This window comes from Lytechinus variegatus, chromosome 17 (assembly GCF_018143015.1).
Source record: "Lytechinus variegatus isolate NC3 chromosome 17, Lvar_3.0, whole genome shotgun sequence".
Classification (NCBI taxonomy): domain Eukaryota; kingdom Metazoa; phylum Echinodermata; class Echinoidea; order Temnopleuroida; family Toxopneustidae; genus Lytechinus; species Lytechinus variegatus.
Genome location: NC_054756.1, coordinates 7937812 through 7965265, shown reverse-complemented (window position 1 = coordinate 7965265; position 27454 = coordinate 7937812). Strand labels below are relative to the sequence as shown.

Sequence of the window (27454 nt, the reverse complement as noted above, 5' to 3'; positions counted from 1 at the left end):
TAAAAGAAGGAGTGACAACAAATGCAAATCAATTCATTCTTTGGTGGTGACCTGTAATGCCACCAGTTTCATGGGGAAACTGTAAAAGTGATTTGTATTGAAAACTGACAATTGCAAATTTTTCATTTGATCACAAAATGTGGATATGAAACACATGATGAAATATATTTCAAAAGCACTGGCGGATCCAGGGGAAAGGCACAGTCAGCCCAAGCCCCCCACCCCCCCCCCCCCCCCCTTTGAGAAGCAAACTTAAAATTTGTGATGTAAAAGTGCCATTGAAACAGAAGTGTTCCCCTCCTTTTGAAAGTGAAGACCTTTTTTTTTTTGCTTGTCAAATTTTTCCTCTGAAAAATGTGCCCCCCCCTTTGGAGAATCCTGGAACCGCCCCTGTCTCAAAGCCTTATTATCTCCTGAAATTGGGCAAAATATTGTATGATTCTGGTTTCAAATTGTGAAAAACCTTCAGAATCAAATTACCACATACTTTCACATTACAAAAACATTAAAAAATTAAAGAGTAGTTTCAGGAAACGTATTTATTTGTGACATTACGTATCACAGTTGTGGCCACATGCGGCCGGTTGAGTATTTTCAAGTCATATTTCAACCGATATTGAACGTTTATTTTCGCTTACCCCCACAAAAGTTAGCAATGTGTCTGCTCATAGTATCCGACCATTTGCAGAGAAAAGTAATTATCATTACAAAAGCATGTTTCCTATTATATCTGGCCAGTAAGTCTGTAGTTACATCTAGGTAGGAATCTTTTGTCACTATCTGCAAGACAAATCCAACATAGAGGCCGTTCTCATTACGTTTTGCAAAACTAGTTTACTAGAAACCGGTTCAGGAAACCAGTTTGGAAGATCACTTTGCTAGCATTCCCACTTGATCACAAGAAAGTGGTTTTCAAAATCACTTCACGTAAAGCAATCTTGTTACTATGGAAACGCTCTCAGTGGGGAGACACGTTTCGCGTGAAATTCAAACCGCAGCATAGGCATTCTACACCTGTCGTGTGGAGTAGCACGCTCAAAATGTACGAAGATCGCTTCAGGAAGAACGGTTGTGTCCTCACTTGCGCTAAAACCAGTTTACCGAGGCGAAGCGATCTTGAAAAATACATCACGAGCTGGTTTTCCAAACTGGTTTGGAAGATCGCTTCCAGTACCGCTTCGACCATTCTCATTACGCGTTAAACTAGTTTCCACTAAACTAGTTTTAGGAACGTAGTAAGAACAGCCTCATATTATATCCTTGGCATCTTAGTGGCTTTAAAGGGAATGTGTTGGACGGTTCTCCATCTCTTAAAAATCCTTGATGTTCTTGAGCAATTTTCAGCGTGACATGAACAAGCAAAATAGCCAGGAAGCAACGACAGCAAAATGTTTATATGATATGAACTTGTCATGCCAAGCATGGAGGGGGGAGGGAGGGTGAGGCTGATAGGCCAAGTGGGCGTTTCAAAAAGATGATCGTAAAGTTACGCCCCAGTTACGCACAACTTTACGCACGACTGGAACATGTTTTTAGGTAAAAAATCAATTAGATAGGGATATCATATACATATAGCACAAGGATCACCAGTCATGCTTAAAGTCATTCATATCTTACAAACAGCTTTATGAAACACCCACCGGGTGGGTGTTTCATAAAGATGTTCGTAAAGTTACAAACAGCTTTACGCATGACTAAAACATGTTCTTAGGTCATAACTCAATTACATAGGGGTATCACATAGCACAAGAAAGGATCACCAGGTGGGTGTTTCATAAAGCTGTTCGTAAGTTAAGAGCGACTTTAAGAACGACTGGTGAACCTTTCGTGCTTAACCATCGCCAATGAATATACCATTTACCACAAGAAAGGATCACCAGTCGTTCTTAAAGTAGGTCTTAACTTGCGAACAGCTTTATGAAACACCCACCAGTTGTATGTAAAGTCATTTGTATCTTACGAACAGCTTTACGAAACACCCACCTGGCCTAGTTAGTATTAAACTTGTAATCAATACTACTCGCGTCATTAAAATAAAAACCCACAAATATGATCATGATTTTATTCGGCATAATTTTATGTTCAACAAAAGAAATGCAGAGAATGCATACAAACAGACAAAAGCTTACTCACTTCCAGAGAACTCAGAGCTCACTACCCTGTTGAATTCAATCAGGCTTCTAAATTATGAGATTCTCTTTTTTTTTCTTCAGAGGAGCACAAACTTGTACTTCAAATCGAAAGGCAAAACACACATTATCTACAAGATGATTATGAATTCCACTTGAAGGCATGTGTGACAGTTAGGGTCATTTTACAAAAGAAATGTTTGACCGAAACTAAGAATTAACTAATTTCATGCAAAAAACAAAACAATCGATCAGTCAAAAATACATTTGACTATTCATTAAAGTTTGGGAAAATGAATCAATTTCATATATTAAGTTTTGGACGAAGCACATGGTGATATTTATGAATACGCAGTTGGTACGAAGCCTTTAAGTATAACTTTACCAATTTCACAGTGTGCAATGTACCACATGCAACTAGGAACTCAAATGTGAATTCAAGTTACATATTTTATGTAGGGTTAAACATACAAAAACTTTATCATTTGAAATGAAAATAATCATATAAGTACAAATTTTGACTGTAAACCTAATTTTAATTGCTTCTGTGCATGAGATGACATTGCTGAGCAACATCTACTCCAATGAGCAAGTTAGAAACACAACTTTGAAGATGAAATATCTGGGTGACAACATTCTGGTTTCAAAAGATGTGTGGGACTGTGAAGAAAATTGCCATGAAACACGTTTTTATTTCTTCGCACATTTCATACAAATAATCTGAAACACTATGTCCTAGACCCCCCCCCCCCTCCCCATTTCTCCCTGAAAGTAAGGTTTTATGCTGAAACACCCCTCAACATTTTCCTGAACCAAATCTTGCTCAAAAACTTGATTTGAGTAAAATTTCATTGCAAATGTAGTTTTCTCACCTAATTCATACACTTTACAAATACATTCGTATTTTGCTTTCATTGGATGAAATCAATTTATTTTAGCATAATCATGATTGACAAAGGTTTGTGATGGCATTGTAAAAAGAAAGAAATATATACATAAAATTAAATTCCTACATGAAAAGTTTATAGATCAATCAAATAAATAAGAAATCAATTATGAAACTAGATGTCATCTGATCAAGATCTGATTGTGCTGATGCTTTGCATACCGCAGTAGACTGGAAATATAAGCATGACTTCAAGTCTTATTGGATCCTCTTAGAAAAGATATTTCCTAACAAAAGACAAAATTGCATATTTCAATAGCAGTCTAAGAGATTTTCATCTTTTTTATCAGCTGCAGCGAGAATATCCATCATGAGAGACACAGGTCCCTCCACATTATCTGATTCTCTTTCTTTTAATAGTGCATTCCAATCACTTTCAAACAATTGTACAAGCAAGTCACACAGAGATCGTCTGTCAAAGTCACTACAGCTACCTTCCATTGGGATGTCTGGAGCTCCCGTCGCACTGATTTCTTCTTGTGTCACAGTGTTGCCATTCTTCTCTGTGCTGCTAATCTTTGATTGCTTATTAATAGAGGGTTGGACATTCTCATCACTTGAAATACTATTCTCAGTCCTGTCTCTTTGAGCGGAAGAATCCCTTTCCTTGAAAAGAGTGCCAAGAGCCACTTTCAAGCTCTGCAGCATCTCGCAGGCTTTACGCGCAACGCTCACGTCCTCATCACCACTTCCCTGCGCCAACCTAGCCAAGCATCCAGTCCTGGTGAAAAAAGTCACCACCAACCTCAGGTCCCTCCCTGCGAGAAGTTCTTCAAGCTTTGTCCTTTGCATTGCGAAATGGGGGTCTAACGAAGAGGAGGTGACTGCAGAGTCGTAACCTGGAATATACCGAGTCATGAGGTGGAGGTAGAAGTCAAGAGCACGTAGCTTTATCTCCCAATCAAAGTCACATGTTGCCATGGAGACTGCATCTAGAACCAGCTCACCCAATGTCATAGTAGCATCCTCAACCTTTGCCTCAGGACCATCCTTCTTCATATTATCTATCTCATTCATCTCGGTGGTCGTAGTAATACTCTTACCGTCTGCTGTTCTTTGGCCTTGCATACTTAGGTCATCCTTGACCACACTAACTGCATCATCCTGAAACGGTGGTGCCGGTTTGTCCTTGCTCTCTGTCAAGGTGTCCTGGATACCTTGGCTTTGAATACTTGCACCACAGTCCTTTTTTACTATACTAACTGTGTCATCCTGAATAGATGGTGCTGATTCCTTCTTGCTCTCAGTCATGACGTCCTTTATACCTTGGCCCTGCATACTTGACCCCAAGCTGTCCTTGACCATACTACTAGTGCCTTTGCCATCCTGAAGCAATTGTGACGATTTCTCCTTGCTCTCAGCTGTGAGGACATCCTTGATACCATCCTGCATCCAAGGTTCATCTTTGAGCCATGTTAGAAGACATCCGATGGCAGCTCTCCTTGGGAAGGCTTCGCTGTCAGTTTTGATGATTTCTCTTAGCTTAGCAACGACCTCCACCTGTGAAAATTTTACACGTATTTAATCAAAGTATGTCTTCCATGGAAATTATCTTACAAGATGACCTAGGAGCATACAAATTTAAAGTAAATCCTCAGCCCCCCAAAAGCTGCATGTGGAATCCATCCTCTCCTCAACACTTTTTTTGCAATAAATTGGAACGCGAAAAGCTGACACTGCGTCGGGACATTTTTTTTCTTTAAAATCTCACACAACTTTTAAGAATGAATTTGCAACCCCCAGCTACGTGGTTCTGGAATAGTGCAACACTTTGAAAGTGTATGTGACAAACAAAATTGCTCAAAAATATGAATCCATGAACAAATCAAATGAAAATTCTGTGTTTAGCCCAAAATATTTCTACTTTTACTGATTGAACTGAATTTATTTTGTCAGATTAATGATCAGAATAAAGTCAGCAACAATTTTCATTAAGGAAATAGTTTTGAAAAATAGTTTCATAAACAGAGAACTACAGAAGAAATTAAAAAAACACAAAACACATTAGAAAAAAATTATGATGCTGATATATTTTTTCCCTTTCAGTGATCTTGATACTTCAATTGATATTTTTTTCTTTGTTCTTTTGTTCTAACTTCTTCTTCAAGTAGATAGAGCTTTCATTTCACCAATTTCAACACTTTAGACTATCATTATAAAGCTTGAAATCTACCTTTCAGCTCTCCATGCTTCTAGAATTTTAAAATCATTTCTGCGGACGTAGGGTGGCTTTGAGATTGGAGCTAATGATAAATTCTCACTCTTGTCCTCGAAGATGGAGACCTGTTATCTGTCTTCAACTTGAAGTACTTACCAGTGTAATACGACTGCAGGACAAAACGTGTTCCCACAATCCTTTGCAGCTTTGGAGGACAGGAAGTGCTTGAAGCGTGCTTGACCTAACATAGCTTTCGCTGTCTTCTAGACTCTCCCACAGTCTGACATGCAGATCGTTGCGCTTCAGCCATTTCTTCACAGCATCTGCAAACATGATAGAATAGATATTTATATATAGTCCCCAGTTTTCCACAATTCAGAAATCATCAAAATTCTATGAAATTTGGGGAAGAATTCCAATTCACAGAAGTTCATGGAATGTGCAGTTTCATAGGCCTAAAATTGAATTACAAAAAAATGCAGAAAAATTACATAAAATCCAGCAAAATCAAATGATATAACTGTGGGAAATCTGCAGCTTAATTAAGAAGACCGAAGGGGGAGGGCTGATTCAGCCCCCCCCCTCAAAATTTTTCGCGATGAATCCACAGCGCTATATTTTTTTACCGTGTCACTCTCTGACTTTTTACTTTCAAGTCTCGCGCAAGTTTTGAGACCCAAATTTTGACTGCCGGGTATGCGGTTCCGAAATTATGCAACATTCTGTAAGTGCATGCAGACCCAAAATTGCTCAAAGACATGAATTTGTGTACAAATCCAATGCAAACAGTGTTTTTAGCCAAAATTAATAAAATGGTATCATTATATTTCCTTTTACTGCTTAAAATTAATTGAGTTTATCTTGTTTATGGTAAGAACAATGTCTCTGACAATTTTCATAGAAAAAAAGTCGAAAAACAAAGAAATACATAAGAACTTAAGAAAACATTTGAATACATTAAAAAATAAATGTGATGTTGGCATTCTTTAAAATAAATTTGATCAGATGCCTATAAATAGTATGTGAAACAAAAATTTGCATTTTAGGGGCATTATTTTGTTGATAAGAGCAAACTTATAATTTTACGCATAACTAGCATAATTAATGAGCAATGAGATTTTTCGCAAAATTTAATATTATAGTTTTGTAGATACTGCCATGGGTAACACACATGCCAATTTTCGCCGCGATCGCACAATCAACGACCGAGATCATGGGGGGGCTGAATCAAGCCCCCCATCTTCTTTGATGTTTAAATAGCCCAGTCTATTTAGGGTTAAAACTCTGCATATTGCAGTTTGGTATTAAATGGAAAATTTATAGTAATACCTACCAGTGTTTTTCTGCAGCAGCTTTCCCACACATGTTATTGTCGAATCTCTGACTTCCCATTCGATGTTACACATTCGTTTCTGAAGACCATAGCCAACCTCCATCAAAAGGGCCTCTCTCTTTGTGTTCTCGATGGAGACAGGATGTTCATCTGTTTCCATGGAAACTGATACCAGATCAGGGACAACTGCCAAGATTTTCAGGACAACCTGCATGCAAACACAACATAATGTTAGAAACATGCAACTTATCTGTCCACTGACGTGGTAATACTTGGTCGATGTCATTTTTAAATTAGGTCTTTAGGTAGTATAATTTTTTTTAAACTTTGCCTTCCTTTTAAACCCCCGTAACACTAGAGGCAGAATGAGCCGGAATGCAAATTCTTGGTACATTCCTGGATATTCGAAGCGCATTCTAAAACTTCTGACTGCATTCTGAGTGCATTCCAGACATTCGGGTCCATTCTTGAGACCAGCCCGAATGTTTTGCTCACGTTCAAAACTTTTGAAAAGCATTCGAAGTGGAGAAATATCGAACGACATTCGAAGTGCATTCTGACTGCATTCTAAATATTCTTACGACATTCTAAGAGCATTCAAGGCATTCCGATCGCATTCATGGGAGAATCGAATCGCATAAAAGCACAGCTAGCTGTTGCTGCAACGTCAGTCAGCACTGAGGAGCATTAAAGTCATCGAACGACATTTTTACAAATTTAGATCAATTCGAAATTCCCTCCCGAATGTGGCTCGAATTTTCATTCCGGCTGGTTCTGCTCGATTCCTGCTGATTCTGAATAAGTGTGACAAGGGTATTACCATGTGAGTCATGCTAGGAATATATGCCTGTTGCCTTTTTTGTATCTCCTGGACCATTCCATTCCCAAATTTTTTTTTTGACAGCCATGTTTGTCACATGGCTAAATGCAGAGGACTCGGATTCACGTGCAGAAAATATGTTCTATCAGCAATGGTATCAGCCAGTTTTCGTTCATCCGCTTCTTCGCCCTGTCCTTTCCATCATTTATTTAATTATAAATCCATTGCCAGTCATCATACCTGCAACCAGTTGTATTATTCATCACTTGCTGTTTATCACATCGTTTATCAGACTAGTTTCTATGTGTCTGTTTGAGCTTTGATTTGGCTTGTCGGCCAACCTGTACAGAAGCTTTAACCTTAATTCTCCCTCGACAATATTTTTAACCTCGATGCTCACTGACTCTTTACTTTCAAGTCTCGCGCAAATTTCAAACTTCATTAATTTTGACTTGTTTATGATCAGAATTAAGTCTGGAACTATTTCCATCAAAAAAAAAAAAAAAAACAAAGAAATATATAAGAAATCAAAAAATACATAAGAAATCAGTCTTGGTACCAGATTTTTTTTCATTCATAATTGTTAGGAATGCTTTAAAGAATATTTTCACCAAAAAATAGCATTCTAGCAGCTTTATTTAGTGAATCAGAACAAAAAGTATGATTTCATGAATAAATTAGCATAATTCATATGAAATAAAAATATAGAAATTCAGTGAAATTTACCAATGCAACTACGTAGATTAGTCATTCTCTACCATCACGCAAATTTTTGTTGTGATCGGGCAATCCACGGCTGAGATCTTAAAGGGGCCATAATCCCCCCCCCGGGAATGACAAGAATCAAAATACCCCGGCCTAGATAGGGTTAAAGGTGACTAAAATCTACACAGACAACAATGTACAAGCATAAGCTTTACTTAGCCCGAGAGCAACGTCAAAGGAGCAGTTTATCAAAACTTCTTGTCTGACAAGTTGTCACATCAGGGGGTTGTTTCACAAACCTTTAGTTGCACTTAAATACCGACGCACACATGACATGCAACGCGCAATCTGATTGATGAATATGTGGTAGTGTACGCCCCATGCGCATGATCTGACCAATGTGGTGATGTCTTCAATACCATATGCAACTGGGAATTTAAGTGTGACTCTATGTCACACTTTGTTAAACACCCCCTGACATCTTTTCTTGAGTTTGATTGGGTGAGTAGCACTGTTCATATGGAAACTTTGGGATGAATATGCGGATAAAATATCCAACAAATTTTACGAAATGCACCAAAGTGTCTCAGAGTAGTCACACTCAAAAAAGCGGGAGGGGGTTATTTTTCAAATGAGGGGGTTTTGTAAGGGGTTCCATGACATTTGCGCCGGCGCTTTGAATTCCACATACTAAATCGAATGACCAACTTCAACCCGGGATTTAACACTATTCCCTATCCTAAACCTAACATAAAACCATAATGCAGCCCTAACCCTACATCTTAGACGAAATTGAGCACGGAGCAAATGTCGTAGGAGAAAACACCGTGTCAGTTACTCCGTCAGGGTTAGGAAAGATGAACCATACCTGGTAGTCTGCATCAGGGTTCTTGAGAATGGTGTTGATGGTATCAACAAGCAACCAGATGTCCAGAGTCCAACAATTTCCTGAATGGACTGCAGATTGAAAACAAAAATAAGAATGAAGCTCTTCGTGTATTGCATTAAGAAGTAATATATGACACCTATATAGATCCTTGTCATTCAATTGGTTGTTCGAGGATATCAATCATTCAGCCCATTTTACAATGATGTCATCAATCATGCAATTTGAGTCCGTACAATTTTGTCCATTGCACGCGCGCACCGAGACTGCAGGCACCTTGTGTTTGCAGCGCGCATGTTGTATGTACGCGATAATCAACAGACCAAGCTCGCACTGCATGAGCATATTGCATTCGGTGAAAGATGAAATAAATGATCATTCAACAATTGATCATATGATCATGAAAGTTCATCCACGTTGGTTGAAAATGAGGAAAAGTTGCTGAGAAAGGCTCCAAATGACAGTCGAAAATTTGAAGGTAATTCTTTTTCTTCATTTTCTTCATAGTTTCCCATTGAAACAAGTGGAATGCCTCTGGCCGTCTCACCTGCATCACGCGACTCAACATAGCAGCAGTGCAGACTTTGAAAACTACTATAACTCACACAAGATGTTTAGTGATACTTGGTTACTCTTATTTCCACCTTTTATGAACTAGACCAATACATTTACAGAGATAGGATGGTAATTCAACAAATACCCCCAATGTGGCCAAAATTCATTGACCTCACTTGACCTTTGACCTTGATCACGTGACCTGAAACTTGCACAGGATATTAAGTGATACTTGATTACTATTATTATGTCCAAGTTTCATGAATCAGATCCAAAAACTTAAAGTTTTGATTGTAATTCAATAGATACCCCCAAATCGGCCAAAGTTCATTGACCCCAAATGACCTTTGACCTTGGTCATGTGACGTGAAACTCACGCAGGATGTTTGGTGATACTTGATTAACCTTATGCCAATGTTTCAAAAGTCAGATCAATAAACTTGCAAAGTTATGATAGTAATTCAACAGATACCCCCATTATGGCCAAAGTTCATTGACCTTTGACCTTGGTCATGTGACCTAAAATGCCCACAGGATGTTCAGTGATACTTGATTACTCTTATGTCTAAGTTTCATGAATCAGATCCAAAAACTTTTAAACTTTTGATTGTAATTCAATAGATACCCCCAAATTGGCCAAAGTTCATTGACCCCAAATGACCTTTGACCTTGGTCATATGACGTGAAACTCACGCAGAATGTTTGGTGATACTTGATTAACCCGTTGCCAACGGGAGCCGGATATATACGGTTCCCTAAAACTTATTCATGTACGGGAGCCGTATATAGTCGGTTCCCCAAAGGCTATTACTCGCATCCATTTGCAGGCTTTAAAAATACAATTTCATACTATGTTTCTGCCTTTTCTGTGTTATAATTACAATGTCCATTAATTAAACTACACATTCCAGAAAGTCATACGTTTTTACCTTTTGTTTCTATAGTTTATAAAGCATTATAAAACGAGTTATGCTTCGAAGAGAGTCCAATATTGGCGTACAGTGGGCATTGCCGCGATGGAAGCTTGATTTCAACGATTTTCAGTTTCGCAGAACCACGTATATACCGTAATCAATAAAAGTGAGGGAAAACAATGGGAGCAGCGAAATGCAACCCAAAACGCACGCAGAGCTGCGTGCGTGCGCTGATATGATCAACGATAGATTGAAAACGATCGATACTTTATAAGATTGCCGTGGCCGAGTGGTCTAAGGCGCCTGGCTATACATGGAAAGTCCGGGGTTCGATTCCCGGCTACGACACCTGTGCTCTTTTATCCTGCATTCAAATAAATGGGAATGCTTCACGCATTATTTGTAACTAGGTGTGTACTTGTTTAAAAAAAATGCCAAAAAAAAAAAAAAAAAAAAAAAATTGCTTGTGAGGTTTCAAAAAGTCCGGGGTTCGATCCCGGCCGCGGCACCTATGCCCGTGAGCAAGGCATTTAATCTACATTTTTTTATCCTGCTTTCAAATAAATGAAAATGCTATATGCATTACTGCTAACTAGGTGTGCACTTCTTTTTTAAAAAATGGCGCCGTTGATAAAATATAGGAAGAAGAAAAATCATGGTTTCAGTTTATAACACATCGATTTTTGTTTTCTTCTTTCATTTAGGTGCATTATTTTGCCTCTTGAAAATGGCTGTCATAATATTCAACTTCATGAACTGATCAAGCTAGATCAAACTAGAAGAGAGTACACGACTTTAAGTTGATATCGATTTCTATAATCCTAAACAAAAAGTGTATACAGCTGGCTATTGAGAATACCTCAGATCGTACGTACACTCTATTTTGTTCTAACGATACGGATGTGGTAATTGATGGAGGCATGGCCCCCTTTCCTTTGAAAATCACAAAAGGGCATCCAGCGAAGGTCAATAAAGTTGCCACTTACTAACAATGTAAAAGAGTGACTTGAAAGGGAAGGATGTATGGATGAATTCACACTTTGTCAGTTTGGTTTAACACCAAAGAGTGATAAACGCCGTGACATAGGCATAATCATGCTAATGAAGACTAATATGTGTTATTTACGATGTACAACGTATAAGAAGCATGTTTTATCCATATCAGTAATCTCATATGAATTTTCGAAAAAAAATTTAAGGTTTCCCCAATTGATTTTATTCTGATTGAGTATGTTATCGTGGTTTGGTTTGACCTGCATATAAAAAAAAATGTGATGCGATAGGAATCCAGAGCATGGAGTAAATATGCATTCCATGGATATATTATTCGAGAAGATAGAGGGAATGAAAAGCAGAATATATTAAAATAAAATATTTATGTTTATGTCTGCAAACAGGCCTATAATGCTTTTCAAGGAACAAATGATGTAAGCCGGGTAATGAATAAGTAGAGCGCCTTGATCACAATGTTTAGTGGATATTATATGAATTATTAATCATTATCATCATGCGGCTCGTTTAATTTTTTTTTTAATTGCTTGTTAGAAGGGTGCGAGAAAAACGGCATAAAGCATATTGTGATTCCATATACGTCCATTCAGTTATTTGTTTCATTTTTGGCCGTACTCCATAGAATATAACAGACGTTCAACTTTGATAAAGATAAATATGAGAAAAAGCAATCAGTACATGAATTGATTAATAAAGACAATTAATTAATTAATTAGAGATAATATATATCACTTAATATGAGCTGGAATATGATATTTAGGCAGGCGAGAATGGCCTTTCTATGTATCTATTTTGAAGCACGCTCTTCGTCTTACAGTTCTCTAATTAACTCGTTATATTTGTATTTTCATCGCAGCTCTTATGGATTGTTGGCTACAAGGAAAAAGGAAGTGGAGAAATAAAACATAATAATTATTTTAATACATCGAAATTCTGTAAAGGTGAATGTACCGGGTGAGAAATTATATACACTTACGACATTTTAGAATTATACTTTGGCAATGCAGGTTATTATTTTCAGAGTCCTTTTTCATCTTGACGAAATTGGATATTAAAACAAACTGAACGCAGGAAATAATAATTTCCGAACGGAAAGTTCCTAAAATGTTAATCAAATCATATATTGTCCGAAAATTTGACAGTGAGTGTGGCGAAACAAATGAGGGGGGGGGGTTAAATGATGGAATATAATTTATATGCACTAGAATAAAAAAAAGGGTATAAAATATAGTAATGGTGTAACTTGGGTTGCGATTTCATTGCTGACCTCTATTTCTCCCCCCCCCCCCTTTGCTTGTCAGAAAAAAAGTAAAGAAAAAGTAGCGCATTTATAGTCCCCTCCACCAAGAATTCCTTGGTTCACCGCCGATCTCTGACAACTAGATTACCAGCAAAACCGAAAATGTCTTTCTGGTCACACTCATTTTTTCCATTTTAAATTGTCCAACATATAATTAAGTTATTTTTCTTGCATTTTCCATGAATTACTAATCATTTGTTGATCATTAAATCCTTTGCACATAAATGTCAAGAAAATAACCACACACGTTCTAAACTAGTGAAATAAACTGAGAATTGAGTAAGTTCACAATAAATAAAACGGTTTGCAGGGACTTATTGTATATTCTTGGATAATGAAAGAAAGGCAGAATGTCTTGTTTTTAATACAATTTTAATTACTAGAATCATTTGATACATAATATTCATTTTTTACACAAATACATGGCAACGTCTCCGTTGGATTTTGAATTAAGGAAATAATTTGGAGGTTTTTGTTGAACATTTCTCGACGACGTATAAAATCTAGAAATCATTTGAAATTTATTATGGGCCAAATATGCCGGGCACCTATCCTAATGTAGGTTCTATTTTTTAGTATGGGTTGGGCTTGGAGGGCCGGGTTTGGACATATTTCTGTGATGACGAGAATATACTCAGAAGGGAAAAAAATAGAGAGAGGGCCGGGGGGGGGGGGGGGCACGGAACGGGAGATGAAGAAGAGAGAGAGAGAGCATAACCCACTTGTCTGCGCAGTGTTGTAGTACATTTTTTTTTCGATTAAAAGCGCCTCGTATAAAATTGAACCCTCCCCCCCTGCGTAAGCTACTGATTGAATAGAAGGGAAAAAAGTAAAGGGGAAATAGAGGAGAGAGAGAATACAAGTAGAGGTTGACTAGAGGTAAGGGGATTAGAGAAAGTAGAGGGGATGGCATTCATGACAATAACAATAATATTTTTCAATCGAATTAAACTAATTTTTTTTATTCTTTACATGTAAAATATTCAAATGTTTACATAATATCAATGATAACAATTATAAACATTACTATCAACACTAACAATGATAATAACAAATAATAAAAGAAAATATAACAATCGGATAATAAAAAAAATAATAATATTGATAATAATAACAACAATGGTTAAGATTATGAATATAATAATGATAAGACAAAGAAAAAGATAAAATAAAAAAGCAGACGAAACAGAAAAAAAGATGAAGGGAGAAGATAATGGTGATCATGGGGGATGGGGTGGGCTAACTTAAGTAATTGGATGATAAATGATAAATAATCTTCATAATAATTGTCGTATACCACCTATAATCGAGAAGATTATGATTTCTTGTTCAGAAATTATTACTTGTATGCATATAACGATATTTGAAGATTCATGTTTTGGGGGGCATACTTTTAAAAGGAAATATCATATTCTTCATTTTTTTCATTTTGCATGAAGAGAAAAACAGAGAGAACAAAATTAAGCAAAATAGGACGACGGGAGTAAAAGAATGAGAATAGGTATAAAGAGAAGATAAGACGACGAAGAAAAAAGGCGAAAAAAGAAGCACAAGCAAATTCATAACAAGAATAAATAGAAGGGAAATAGAAAGAGAAAACTTAGGAGATGGAGGAGGTGTAGGATTACACAATTATCAGTGAAGAAGAAGGAGGAGAAAATGAAAAGGGAGCATTATAAAAAAGGAAGAAAAAAACAAGGAGGATTTCATTTGCAAGAGGAAACAAAGCAAGACTATATCAAGGGAGAAGGGGGGGGGTCTATAAATAGGAAGTATAAGAACAAAAAGATGAGACAGAGATCGAACAAAAGAAGAAAGGAAATGAGGATGATAAGATAAGAAGAATATCGAAAAAGAAGAATATGAGAAGAAAAGAAATGAGAATAATTTTGATAATAATAAGAAGATCGAAAAAGAAGAAAAGGAAGAAGAAAGGAAGGGAGAATATTATGATAATAGTAACATTATGAGAATATTATGATAATAGTAATATCGAAAAAGAAGAAGTCCAAGAAGAACTTCAAAACCCACATCACCAACAATACATTCTCAAAGAAGTCACTCTGTACGGACATAATTATAGCACTGGAGCGACAGGTGAGCTCTGAACTCCGTGCAGCCAAAACAGGAAATGAACTACGCATGCGCGAAAACTATCGATCGATCAATTCACTCATCGTGGATCGCACACACGCTTTTGTAATCAACGATCCAGCTCGCACGCACGGAACAATGGAGCTGTTCGAACTTGACATGGCCGGCTGATTAATCTCGTTTGGGGTGTTAGAACCTATTCTACTATGCCGTCGCGAACGGGTTAACCTTATATCCAAGTTTAATGACCTAGGTCCATATATTTCCTAAGTTATGATGACATTTCAAAAACTTAAACTCGGGTTAAGATTTTGATATTGATTCCCCCAACATGGTCTCATGGCCTAAATGACCTTTGACCTTGGTCATGTGACATGAAACTCTAATAGGATGTTCAGTAATACTTGATTAACCTTATGGCCAAGTTTCATGAACTAGGTCCATATACTTTCTTATAATGTCATTTCAAAAACTTAACCTCAGGTTAAGATTTGATGTTGACGCCGCCCTCGCCGCCGTCGGAAAAGCGGCGCCTATAGTCTCACTCTGCTATGCAGGTGAGACAACAAAACGATTTCAAGGAAATATAAATAAAATATATGGATATACATGTAACATGGATGTACAGATGTGAAATCTGAAATTTCCAAAATCAATTTTTTTTATTGTTCGAAATAGACATGAAATTAAATATTCCAAAAATTTGCTATGATAATTGTCTCCACCATCTATGAATCAAGAAAGACATACAATTCAATAAAAATGTTGACACTTTTGGCTTCCCATGATTTTAGCAGAGAGTTAGACCGTGGTCTAAGTTAAACCCGACTTCAGAATACGGGCCAATGACTCAGGCTTATGAATATAACCTCTTACCTGATATACTGGTTTGAGCAAGATCTAGCAATGATGTCATAATCTTTCTTGATCCAACCAGAGATTTGTAATCGGGAAGCAATGCTTTTGAGTAGAACGTTTTCTTTGCATTGGGAGTGACGGCGTGAAGCAGTACCACCGCTGAATGGAAGACTGAGTAGGGAGGTAGACATGGAAAGTCTTGTCCCTGTAAATTGTTCAAATGCCATAGAAATAGAACAGGGGAGGCTGTTTGACAAAGATATACAACTCTGGCTTTTAAAGTCATGCTTAGTGTTGACGTGCAAATGTTTAATCTTATTGATAACAGGCGGACGCACCTATATTCTCTGAGGGTGATTTGACCAATGAAGTGATGCATTTTATACAGCACACAACCATCAAATCAAGTGTGAATCTTTGACACACTGAAATCGTTGTGAAATACTCCCAAGGTTCAAAATATATTCGGAAATGTTCAAGTTACCATTAGGCTCTAAGAAAAACATGCATGAAGGCAATTCCAGCAGGATATAAGTACTTGAATGAACTTTATCATTCTCATTGTCACATCAAAGGAATGGGGTAAACTTGTTAAATCAAATTTTCATTAATTTTCCTCACTTTTAGCATTAACAAAAACAGTGATGAAAAATAATCTTTAGGAATGTTCTCCTCTACAAAAACTATGTCTGTTGTGCATCTTTTCACAGAAATCCTGACATAAATCCACTTTTACAAGTACATTATTCCAGAATGGCCTTCCTGCATCCCCATTTTTTGGCCTTAAATGAAATGTGAAAATTGGTTATGAAATGACATTTGCCCGATTCCTGTAGGAAAGATGCAATTCTGACTTTTTGAAAAATGCACAAGTGTACCTCCTTGACAAGATCACCAAGAGCAGATGCTGAGGTGCATACAATGGAAGGAGACTGTCGTCCATTAGCCATCTGAACGGTAAGTTCTTGTAAGACATCTTGGTCAAACGTCTCCTTAGCCTTCCTTAGGCTTCCATCAAGTATGGCACAAAATGGACCAAACAAAACAGTCCAGCTGCTCTTCAAAGAACAAGCATCATCAACAAGAGAACTGCAAAACAAGGGCATGATACATGTATATAATTAATATAAAGGCCTGGGGGCTGTTTCATAAAGCTGTTCGTAAGATAAGAGCGACTTTAAGAACGACTGGTGAACCTTTCTTACGCGCGTAACTATTGCCAATGTATATACCATTTACCACAAGAAAGGATCACCAGTCGTTCTTAAAGTCACTCTTAACTTACGAACAGCTTTATGAAACACCCACCTGGTTTGCTCAAGTGAGATCGTTATAGTTGACAATGGGTCTCATTGAACCTACAATGAATTGATAAACTAAAGATTCCCAGGTGCCGGACCCTGAATCAACAAGGGTACCCTGTATCCTAGATATAAGAAATCAATAGACTTTGTTGCTAGACCCGACAGCAACTAAAATTGGTTCAACCGGGCCCAAGATATGACCAAATTAATTTCATTTCATTTATTTACATCTCCAACATTATGGCCTGTATTCTGAAGTCGAGTTTAACTTAACTTAAGTTAACAGACCATGGTCTAACTCTGTGCTAAAACTATGTGAATGCTTCTCATGTTTACTGTGCTCTTTGAATACTAATTCTTTAATGGTGAAGACAACTGTCATACTTATCCTTCCAAGGCTGTTAATAATGTTTTGGGAGTCAAATGAGCTGATACATTGAACCTCTACTTTTAGAGATCTATGAAACAACTGGCTTTCCAAAGTAAAACCACAACTTAACACCAGAGTTAAATCAAGCCCGACTTCAGAATACAGGCCTATATGTTTTGTTCCATACATCTTGATACATCAACAGAACAAGGAAAATGTACATTACAATAATCAAGATAAATATTCAAACAGGTTGGAAATGTAGGAGGCTGCTGAAAAGCAGAGCTTGTAGAGAGCAGTCTCCTAATAAAATACTTGTATAAACAGTTCACGGGTCATGTGGTCCAGTGGTTAGAGCATTGGACTCATAATCGCAAGATTGTGAGTTCGAATCCCAACTCTGCCATTGTCTCCACTTTGATAAAAAGGCCCAAGATGATCTGTCGTCTATTACATCAGCCACTATGACTGATTTACCTAGACGTAAAATGATTCCACGGTAATTGGTTATATACCAGCCTGGCGTTTACCAGCAAAAAATGCTGTCCTGCCGAGTTCCTATGGGAGTTACCACAAACAGAACAGAAAAAGTATAAACAGAAACAAGGACAACATGGTGAGAACTGGAGAATTAATTTAATGTAAAGTTTAAAAAAGGAAAGACAAATTGAAAGAAAGCAACATTAAAAGTCTCCAGATTCTTGCCCAAATTAATACTCAATTAACCCTTATCGGAAAATAATTTCGCTTTACAAATTTGAATAGCACTTTTGATCATAAGAGAAAAGCTCTCACCTATTACAGTCCAATGTAAAAATATGCTATACAAGAGACTTTATGCATAGCAGTCTCTCAAAAATGTGGAGCAAATTCTGATGCGATACCAGGAAAATTTTTCTGTGCTTTAAATGAACAGAGCTGCCAACCTGAACAAGAACATTTCAGTATTTTCAAGGCTGAAAATCAGTATTTCGGTGAGGAAATCAGTATTTTCAAAGAAACACCAAAGGACATCGCATAAAGCTGAAGCTTTAGAAATCAAGTATTTTGCATGAAACCATCAGGATTCCTCTTATTTTTCAGTACTACATACGGAAAATCAGTACTACTTGGCAGCTCTGAATGAATGTATTATTGGCCTAGCTCTAAACACTTCTAACACTTCTAAACATAACAACTTTTTTCGTGTCATCACTTCTGTCCTCTATATTTGTACATGATTGTAACCGGGCAGCTAGATGATCTCTACCAACCTTTGTTTCATGGTACTCCACAGCTTTACGATCCTCAGAGCAAGATGAATGGCAGGTTTGACAAGACCTCTTCTGGTCAACTCGGAAGGTAGAAACTGGACATCCAACAGGAGTGATGACGATCTCTGAGAGCATGGTTCGCTGCTAACAATAAACATAGAACAGGCAAAGAAGATTCAGGTGGAGCATTTCTTGTTTCAGGTTTATGACAAGCAACTTCTACAATGTTCATCTATACTCTATTGAATGCATCATCTAATTCATTTCTTCCTTAAGGACAAACAAATCATATATTCCATTATACTTTATTGAATTCTATCTGCTAAATTATTCATACCTCAGTACAACCTGTTCCTGTGTTCACGGTAAATACATGTAAGTGTAATTTATTCAGAAAATCAACATAAAACATGTGTTCAACCGATGGTTTTAAAAACCACCTTTGTGAATTTGGGCTATTAATTCAAAACAGTGGACTCCTGAACAAAATAACTAGGACAACCACGGCAACAGGCGTCAATTTGGCGCACTGTGACAAAAACGAGCATCAGCACTGGAATTTCTAATATACGTATTAAATAAGCGTAATTTACTGTATACAGGAAATCCACACAAACCATGGGTTCAACCGATGGTTTTAAAACCACCTTTGTGAATTTGGGCCGGAAAGTTTACTAATCGTTCTATCAGTGATGCCAGGGGAACTAAAGGATAAACCATCCCCCCTTCTGGAATTGTGAATATTGTATTGCAATTGACTTGCATGCTCTTGAGCATCTAACAAAATACCCTTCATAAACAAAGATTCTTTTTATCTGATGACCTATTCTATGAATAGCACAAAATATAATAATCTTCAATGAAAGAAGTGATGGGCGGGGGTGGAGGGGGATTTATATTACTCGGCTAACTTATCATATCTCAAGGTAGGCAACATTCTTAACAGATAATTCTGAAATTGCTCAACACATGTGAAGGTATGACCCGATTCTACCACTTCAAACTTTTTTATGAAATCAGCATTGCTCCACATACAAACTAAATTGAGAGGAAATTCACATTCAAAATATTCTACCTTACCTTTCAAGTTTAAAGAGGCATCCAAAGAACTCCACAACATCTTCACACAAGTTATCGGAGAGCTTCCTCTCAGCAATGAGAAGTTTTTTGCATCTTGTTGCCATGGCAATGTCCCTAAGCAAGTGCGCTGTCCTAGAGGAGGCGTCTCCCTGAGAAGCATCGTTGAGTATACACCTGAACACACCCAGACTGAGGATGGTATTCACGTCACTGTCAGAAGGCTTGGAGACCTGGAGTAAGGTCTGCTGCTGGCTGTCAGAGGGCTCTAAATCTAGCAACAGACTTGCAAGGATGGAGGCTGCCTCCTTGGACTCCATCAGCCTCTCGCAAAGTTCGATGACCTCCATGTCGCGGGTGTTTTCAGCATCACCACGGCAGGTGGATACTCTCAATTTTTTGCTGGGGGTATCTGTGGATTCTTTCCCTGCAGTGGCTTCATCAAGTTTGCGCTTCACGCTTTCACAGTCATCTCCTGGAGCATCACCACCATTGAGCTTTGCATCAACCTGGACAGGTTCCGTCAACACAGTTAACGCCTCATCTTTACACTCCTGAACCGTTGCTTGTGAGCTGCCAGCTTCTTGATCATGAGTGGATTCGGTCGTTTGTGGCGTTTGAGGCGTTTGAGGCGGATCGAGGCAAGGTCCCTGGGCATTGTGTTTGTATTGTAGGAGCAATACCCGAGCAAGGAACTTCTGAGATGACTTGACCACAAACATGCTGGTGTCTTTCAGGAGTTCCATTGCTATCCGTAATGCATCTTTGAATAATACAAGGGGAATAACAGAAGTATACAAGGTCATATACTACATTTGAGGGACTAGGTGCATTCTATCATTCCATGAACACATATGAGAGTTTTAGTTGGGAAAATTGAGTGTCAAGATATTAGAGCCAAATGGATCATTCACAAATAGGTAAGTATATGATGCCATGAAATGCTGACACATTCAACTGGCGTGTACTGTGAAACATCATTAAAGGTCGTACATTATAAACCATGACCATAATTTTCAGATTAATTAGTACAAAAATTAAATGTCTCCACAAGAACAAAAACTGAGCCATTCTATCAAAATAGCTATTAAAGCCATTAAGCTCCGAACATGAAATACAGACAATGGCAATTCCAAGCAAAAGTGGACATTTTCCCAAAAATTATATTGGCTCTATTTCAATTCTGGATCAAATATTTCTATCAAAACTCATATGGAATTTCATAAATACAAAAGGGGAACATTATTAGCAACATTTTTTTTTTTCACACGCATCTCCTTATAGGAGAATCCAAACTATACAAGAAATTCTATACATGGGACTACATATATTGTTTTTTACTTAATTTCAATTTATCAGAAAACTATTCCTTTTTTTGTAAAATTTTCTTTTGGATAATCTGAAGGTCATCATTTTACATCATATCAAACAAAAATTTTAAAATATAAGTTCATTTTATGCTTCCCGTGAGTAGATATTTCTCATGTCACTCCGTAACCCTCACTCCGTAACCGGGTATGGTTTTAGGTATTAAGTCGTAATTAATGACATAATACACCAATTTTTTAATGTAATGCAACATATTAAAGCTAGAACAACATAGAATCTAATCAATAGATCAAAATTATGATAGCAATTCATGATTCACAGAGTTTGAGCAATATGTTTTTTCCTCAAATATGTATGTCCATTTTGCGTCACTCCGTAACCATGATTATGAATATTCATATCTCATTAATTCATGGATCAAAATAATCAATTTTATTATTTTGAAAAGTGGGTTACAGCAACTACTGCCAGGTACCATTACCTTTGCAAATAACTATTCAAATATGGGTGATATCTTTGCTTGAACGCAAAAAAGTCGTTTCTGAATGTCACTCCGTAAGCGTGGAACTGCCCACAAATAGGGACAAAATGCATGTTCAGTGTACTCTGAGACTGAAGGATGGGCCCACTTCGAAAGTCCATGTAAAAGCACAACGACGACCTTGTGATATAAGTGATGAAAGTGCCCCCCCCCCCGCCTTTCCGTCTTGAGTAATAAACCAACCTGTTTGAATGCATATTGTCCAGAATTGATTGATAATGCTGAGGTTCAGTAGCATGGTAAGCCATGCTTCCTTCATGCATGGATCTGAGAAGAAGTCTCCGTTACTCGCTCTCTTCAACAGCTTCACCAATAGGCATCCTTGTGCTCCTCCTAGAGAAATATGAAAGGGAAATCATATTAATAATAATAATCCCCTTTTACATAGAGCTTAACACAGCAGAACAATGTCTCTAATTAATACAGATAAGTTATTAGCCCTGGTCGTCAGACCATGGCATGCCCACATACAATGTATGCACATTCTCCACTCCATGGGGATCATTAAAAATTGCTAGGAACACTAAATACAGTACATGTAGATTTACACATCCTACCCAGTACCCATTCAACTCCTGGGTGGAGGGTGGTAAAATGTTGATTGATGTCTTGCCAAAGGACACTAAGCCACGGTGGGATTCAAACACAAAGACCCTCTGTTTACGATGCAATAGTCAGATTCGCTTCACCACTATGCCTGATCAGTCTGCTGTCCATCGCACTCATGCCTATTCGATATTTGTATAATATTTAACGTGGGAATGCTGATAAAAATTCAATTTGCTGATCCATGTACCTTGACAGTAAGTGCATACACGTTGCACCATTTTGATCAAGGTGATCCACCATAAACAACCCCCTCTTCTATAGCAATACATTTACCGGTACCTTGTATTTGTGACTGTTCATCAAAGTTTACCATCAATCGGTCCATGAGCTCCGGATTGGGTGTCAAACATCGGATCAGCTGAAGTGCAAAGGTCAAAGCACAAGGGTCAAATTCACTAGGATCTCTCGCACAGCAAGCCTCCAAGAAGTCAAAGACATGCTTCAAGCCTTCCTCCTCTTGGCATATCTCTGTGTAGAAATCAGAATAAAACAATCATACTCAGCAACATTAAAGTGTTCCTCTATTTTCATTGACTGTTGTAGCAATCTCCACTATAAAACTCTGTCTATTAATTTTTAATGACGTACAGTACAATCATTGTTTACATGTATTTCTTACAATGCAAGCTGCTGGCAGCAAACATGCAAATAGACAGCTTCCAATGATAAACATGAAGGGGAGACCGGGTCAGTTGGAACATGGGGTAAGTTGAAACATTGTAATTTTCTTTAATGCCTGTAAAGTAAATTTATGCAATACTGCCCTCAATTTACTGTTATTGATAATACAACAGTTGTATTATTAATAGCAATAAATTGAGGGCAGTATTGCACATATTTATTTTACAGGCGTTAAAGAAAATTACAATGTTTCAACTTACCCCATGTTCCAACTAACCCCGGTCTCCCCTATATGTATTTTCAAATGAAACATGACATAATAGGTAAGTTCTTGACAACCTGAAGTTAACATTAACCAACGTTTGTTTGATTATAAAACTAATCAATAGAAAGTTTTTGTATATCGTGGGATATTAGAGTTTTTAACAATACAGACCTCGCCTGTATGTAGTCTTCTTCACTACTTCTGTACCTTTTCACCCTTTTCTACTTGAAAATTCATAGGGGGGCAGTCATTCCTCCCTCAAAGCTAACACTGGTACTGCCCATTCTATTCTAGACAAACTAAACCCCACAAACCAAGAAGACACAAGGCACTATTCCTTATTATATCTCAAGGACTCAGTTGCATTGATAGATAAACTTCACATTTGAACACAACTTCTGAAACTCAAGCACAAGTCCTTGGCACTCTGCATGGCAATTCTTTCACTTTGATTGATAGTGCACATGGATTTTAGATCATAATTGAACAGTTGACTTTGACAGAATCAAACTTTGACTGTCAATGAACATATTAACCAGCATTGGCAAATAAAAGGAAAACATACCTTTGCAACTGAAGGTTTTCTTGCAGTACTCCAGCAATCTTTGCAGACTGGTATCATCCACGATTTTCTTATTTGGATCAAGCAAGACATCAAGTACTTGTCCTAAATACCTAAGTGTGAGGGCACCAGACTCATCTTGCTTTGAATCAGCCATCATGTGCAACCTGTAATGATAATGAATAAACTATGATTAGTGTGCTTCATTTCTCCTTTTTGTGACAAAACTCCTTTGTGAACATATACATGAAAGTGGTAATGTTTGCATACCTGATACATTTGTTTAGATTACCAAGAGTACTAATCTTTATTTGCAAAACTTGTTCAACCTCATCTCAAATATACCTAACAAGCAATGTCTTGAGAGAGACTCAATCTTTATTTAAGACAAAGTATTGAAGATAAAATAGGGATAGGCTACCATTTCTGTTTACAAACTGTTAAATGGAAAATTGGGGATCTGTAGTCACATATTCTTCACATCAGCAATTCATTTAACAATAAGAGATTATTATAATTTCAAGCTTTTCACTTAAAACAATCTTGGTTGGGACTTAGAAGCAATATTTTAAGCCAAAGAGTAATTTCTGATTGGGAAAGCTTGCATTGAAGCAGTACAAGTTACAATGTAAATTGATCACTGGAAAGATTTTCATCGACCCAAGTATTTGAGAATTTAGATAAAAAGTATGAAATTATCAAAAAACAAAACTTAAAAACGTATAATTTCTAATGACTCAAAAGTGCGAACAATGATGCAATCTTCCACAGTGTTGTCTAGGATTGTGCAGGGTTTTTTTATGTTTTCTTTTCATATTTTTAGTTTATTTGGGAATTCGTTTTTTTATGTATTTTATGCCATCAAACTATTGTGATGTTTTAATTCCTTCTCAATCATTCTTTTCTTACACTGAAGTTGTGGTGGCTGTCAAAACAAATCCTCTAGGTTTTTATACAGCAGCCATTTAATGTTTTAATTTTATCTATATCATTGTACCATTGTACTTTGATTACCATACAGGTATCTGTTGATGCAACTTTTTTTTAATAGAATGGATAAAAAAATTTATACTTTAATCTCATACAAGGATTTGGGTAAGGATTAGGATTGTTTTGCAAAAATGTAGAATGGAAACCACTGATTATTTCTGATAGCAAACTAACTAGGGTGACCTGCCCAAGATTTGACGACTTTAAGTTATGTTCCTCTGCAGCCATGCATCTTAAACTCGCCCCACAAAACTTTTTCAATTTTCATTTGGTTTAACATACAATAACTCAGTTGAATGCAGAGATATTGTTATGAAATTTGTATCAATATGAAGCTACATACATTTGTGTGGCATTTGCGCAGCTGATACATGTGTAAGTTATTTTCTCAACAATCAAGCAATTACTTTGGGGTTTAGACTTAGAGCGTGATTTAAATCTTGATATATAGTCCTACCATTAAATGAATATTCATGAATTGAGCTGCGATTTTTATTTTCATAATCTTTTTTATCATTATTTTTATTATTCATAATCACATATGAAATTTCATTATTTGTTAAATAATCATTTTTTTTCCTATAATAAACATTGCTAATTGTAGCTACGACGTCATAACAAAGCGGTTCAACTTCAAGCGTCAGACTGCAGACCTATGGCTAGGAAAATCAATCTTTGTTTTGGTCAGTCTCTCATGTGTCTATCGGAAGAGTGTCAAGACTCCATGATGAAGAAGTATATGTCAAAATATTTAATAAAAAAAACATCATCATGGAGTCCTCAAGACTATTTCCGTTGTACACAGTCTATGCCTAGTCTTGAGGACGCAATGATGATGATTTTTTTAAGATATGTCATATACTTCTTCATCATTGACGTCTTGACACTCTCTCCATAGTGTCTTAAGCGAAGGACCAAAACAAAGATGGATCCATCTTTTTAAACCAAAATCACGAGAATTCTATTAATTTTATTCATTCTTACACCTTCCTACGCCTAATGCGTAGGAAGGTTTTAAATATTATTAAATAAAAATGTAAAAAAATGAAGATTTCTTACCTAACTGATGCCGCGTAGACCCCTCGTTCCACATGTAAACAACGGGAATACAATAGGGTCGACCCTTGAACCGATTATGTATGACGTACTTCCGGAAAGCAATGCCGTCTTAACGAACAATTTAGAGATATAAATTCTTATTTAACAAAAATAAAAATTTATTTTTCAATCATAAATAATTCATTTTAATATACATAAATTATTTATGATCACAAATAAATGTTAATATTTGTTAAATAAGAATTTTTATCTCTAAATTGTTCTTTAAGACGGCATTGCTTTCCGGAAGTACGTCATACATAAGCGGTTCAAGGGTCGACCCTATTGTATTCCCGTTGTTTACATGTGGAACGAGGGGTCTACGCGGCATCAGTTTGGTAAGAAATCTTCATTTTTTTAGATTTTTATGTAATAATATTTAAAACCTTCCTACGCCTAATGCGTAGGAAGGTTGTAAGAATGAATAAAATTAATAGAATTCTCGTGATTTTGGTTTACTTTAAAAAGATGGATTTCTTAGGGAAATCCATCTTTGTTTTAGTCCTTCGCTTAAGACACTATGGAGAGAGTGTCAAGACGTCAATGATGAAGAAGTATATGACACATCTTAAAAAAATCATCATCATTGCGTCCTCAAGACTAGTCTATGCCACTGTGACTGTGTAAACGTAGGCTAGACCTACATTGAATGATAGGTGTGGGACTACAAGTACAGTGTATTTCTGCAAATGTAATACTAACAATACACAATTAAATCAAAGGCCTATGTTGAAATTTCCAGTCAATATTTCTCTACGAACTTACTTGGACTCTTTGAGGTGTCAAAAGTCACAAATGCAATCTGTAAAATACTAAAATTGTATTATTGTCTGATTTGCTGCACGGAGACTCGAGTCAGTCGCAGTGGTCGCTCATCATCGGGAAGCTTTATCGACCAACACAGGGCCTAGGGAGAAGGGCAACGAACGTAGAGGGCAGCAACACACAAGCGTCAAGGGCCTTGACAAGCGTGTTGCTCTAAGGAAGGTCAACTCGATACGCGCATGCAACTGAGCTGCGCGCATATTTTATTGTTCATGACAACGAAATCAAATACAACAACAAATTAGTAGTGATCAAGAATTGAATATGAAAGAATATGACTACAACGATATCAAAGATAACATTAAAAAATATGTTGAAGGATATACATAAATATGAAAACATACTTTGATATTTAAAACTTTACAAATGCAAGTTTCAGGAAACTAAAATCATTACCAAATCGGTGATTGTTGTTATCAGCGATTTCACCAGACGGCTGAATTAGGTGATTTGCGCCGAGACGATTTTGTGACCACTCGCAAAGCATTTCGGGATTGAATATGTCCCCCTTATTTTCTCTGGGCTCTTCGCTGAACCCATCATCATTCTATGCATAAGCTACATTAAGCTCCGTCGTCTGCTTAGATTTCAACCCCCTAGTCTAGCACTGGTACTTGTTCTGCTAGGCGTCGATCAGCATTTATCTGCAGTCCATATAGGCCGTGACTCATTTATTTATTAGAGCAGCCGGGCAGCAATGCCAATGGGTATTAAAAAAATAATTCACGTATCTATCAGTAGTATGTTATCATTTCTTTTCACCATTTTCCAAAAAACTTATAAATTTAGAAATACATTCAAATCAGTAATAAGTGAAGTCTACATCTAACCTCGGATCTTGATCATGTTGATCGATAAACCAAAAGCTTCAGTCTCTGTATTTTGGTTGCTCTGCTGAACT

At 37.0% G+C, this 27454-nt stretch overlaps 1 protein-coding gene across 1 annotated transcript; it reads right to left on the bottom strand.

The window, feature by feature from the left end:
• Positions 1-1957: 1957 nt before the first annotated feature.
• Positions 1958-26609, bottom strand: LOC121430523 (BRCA1-associated ATM activator 1-like). Its single transcript, XM_041627812.1, has 12 exons — positions 26494-26609; positions 23644-23807; positions 22472-22660; positions 21767-21916; positions 19717-20476; positions 18637-18777; positions 16588-16798; positions 15728-15914; positions 8960-9048; positions 6567-6774; positions 5390-5556; positions 1958-4575 (listed from the first exon to the last, which is right to left on the bottom strand). Exons 2-12 carry the CDS (start codon positions 23798-23800, stop codon positions 3328-3330), a joined length of 3507 nt encoding a protein of 1168 aa, XP_041483746.1. The 5' UTR covers positions 23801-23807; positions 26494-26609; the 3' UTR covers positions 1958-3327.
• Positions 26610-27454: the final 845 nt, after the last annotated feature.

What these genes read in the sequence shown, in the direction of transcription:
- LOC121430523 (XM_041627812.1), bottom strand. Translation starts at nt 23,800, where the DNA reads ATGATGGCTGATTCAAAGCAAGATGAGTCTGGTGCCCTCACACTTAGG. An exon ending in GAAAACCTTCAGTTGCAAAG is followed by an intron (nt 22,661 to 23,643) that starts GTATGTTTTCCT and finishes ATTTCTACACAG; the next exon opens with AGATATGCCAAGAGGAGGAA. An exon ending in GACAATATGCATTCAAACAG is followed by an intron (nt 20,477 to 21,766) that starts GTTGGTTTATTA and finishes TATTATTCAAAG; the next exon opens with ATGCATTACGGATAGCAATG.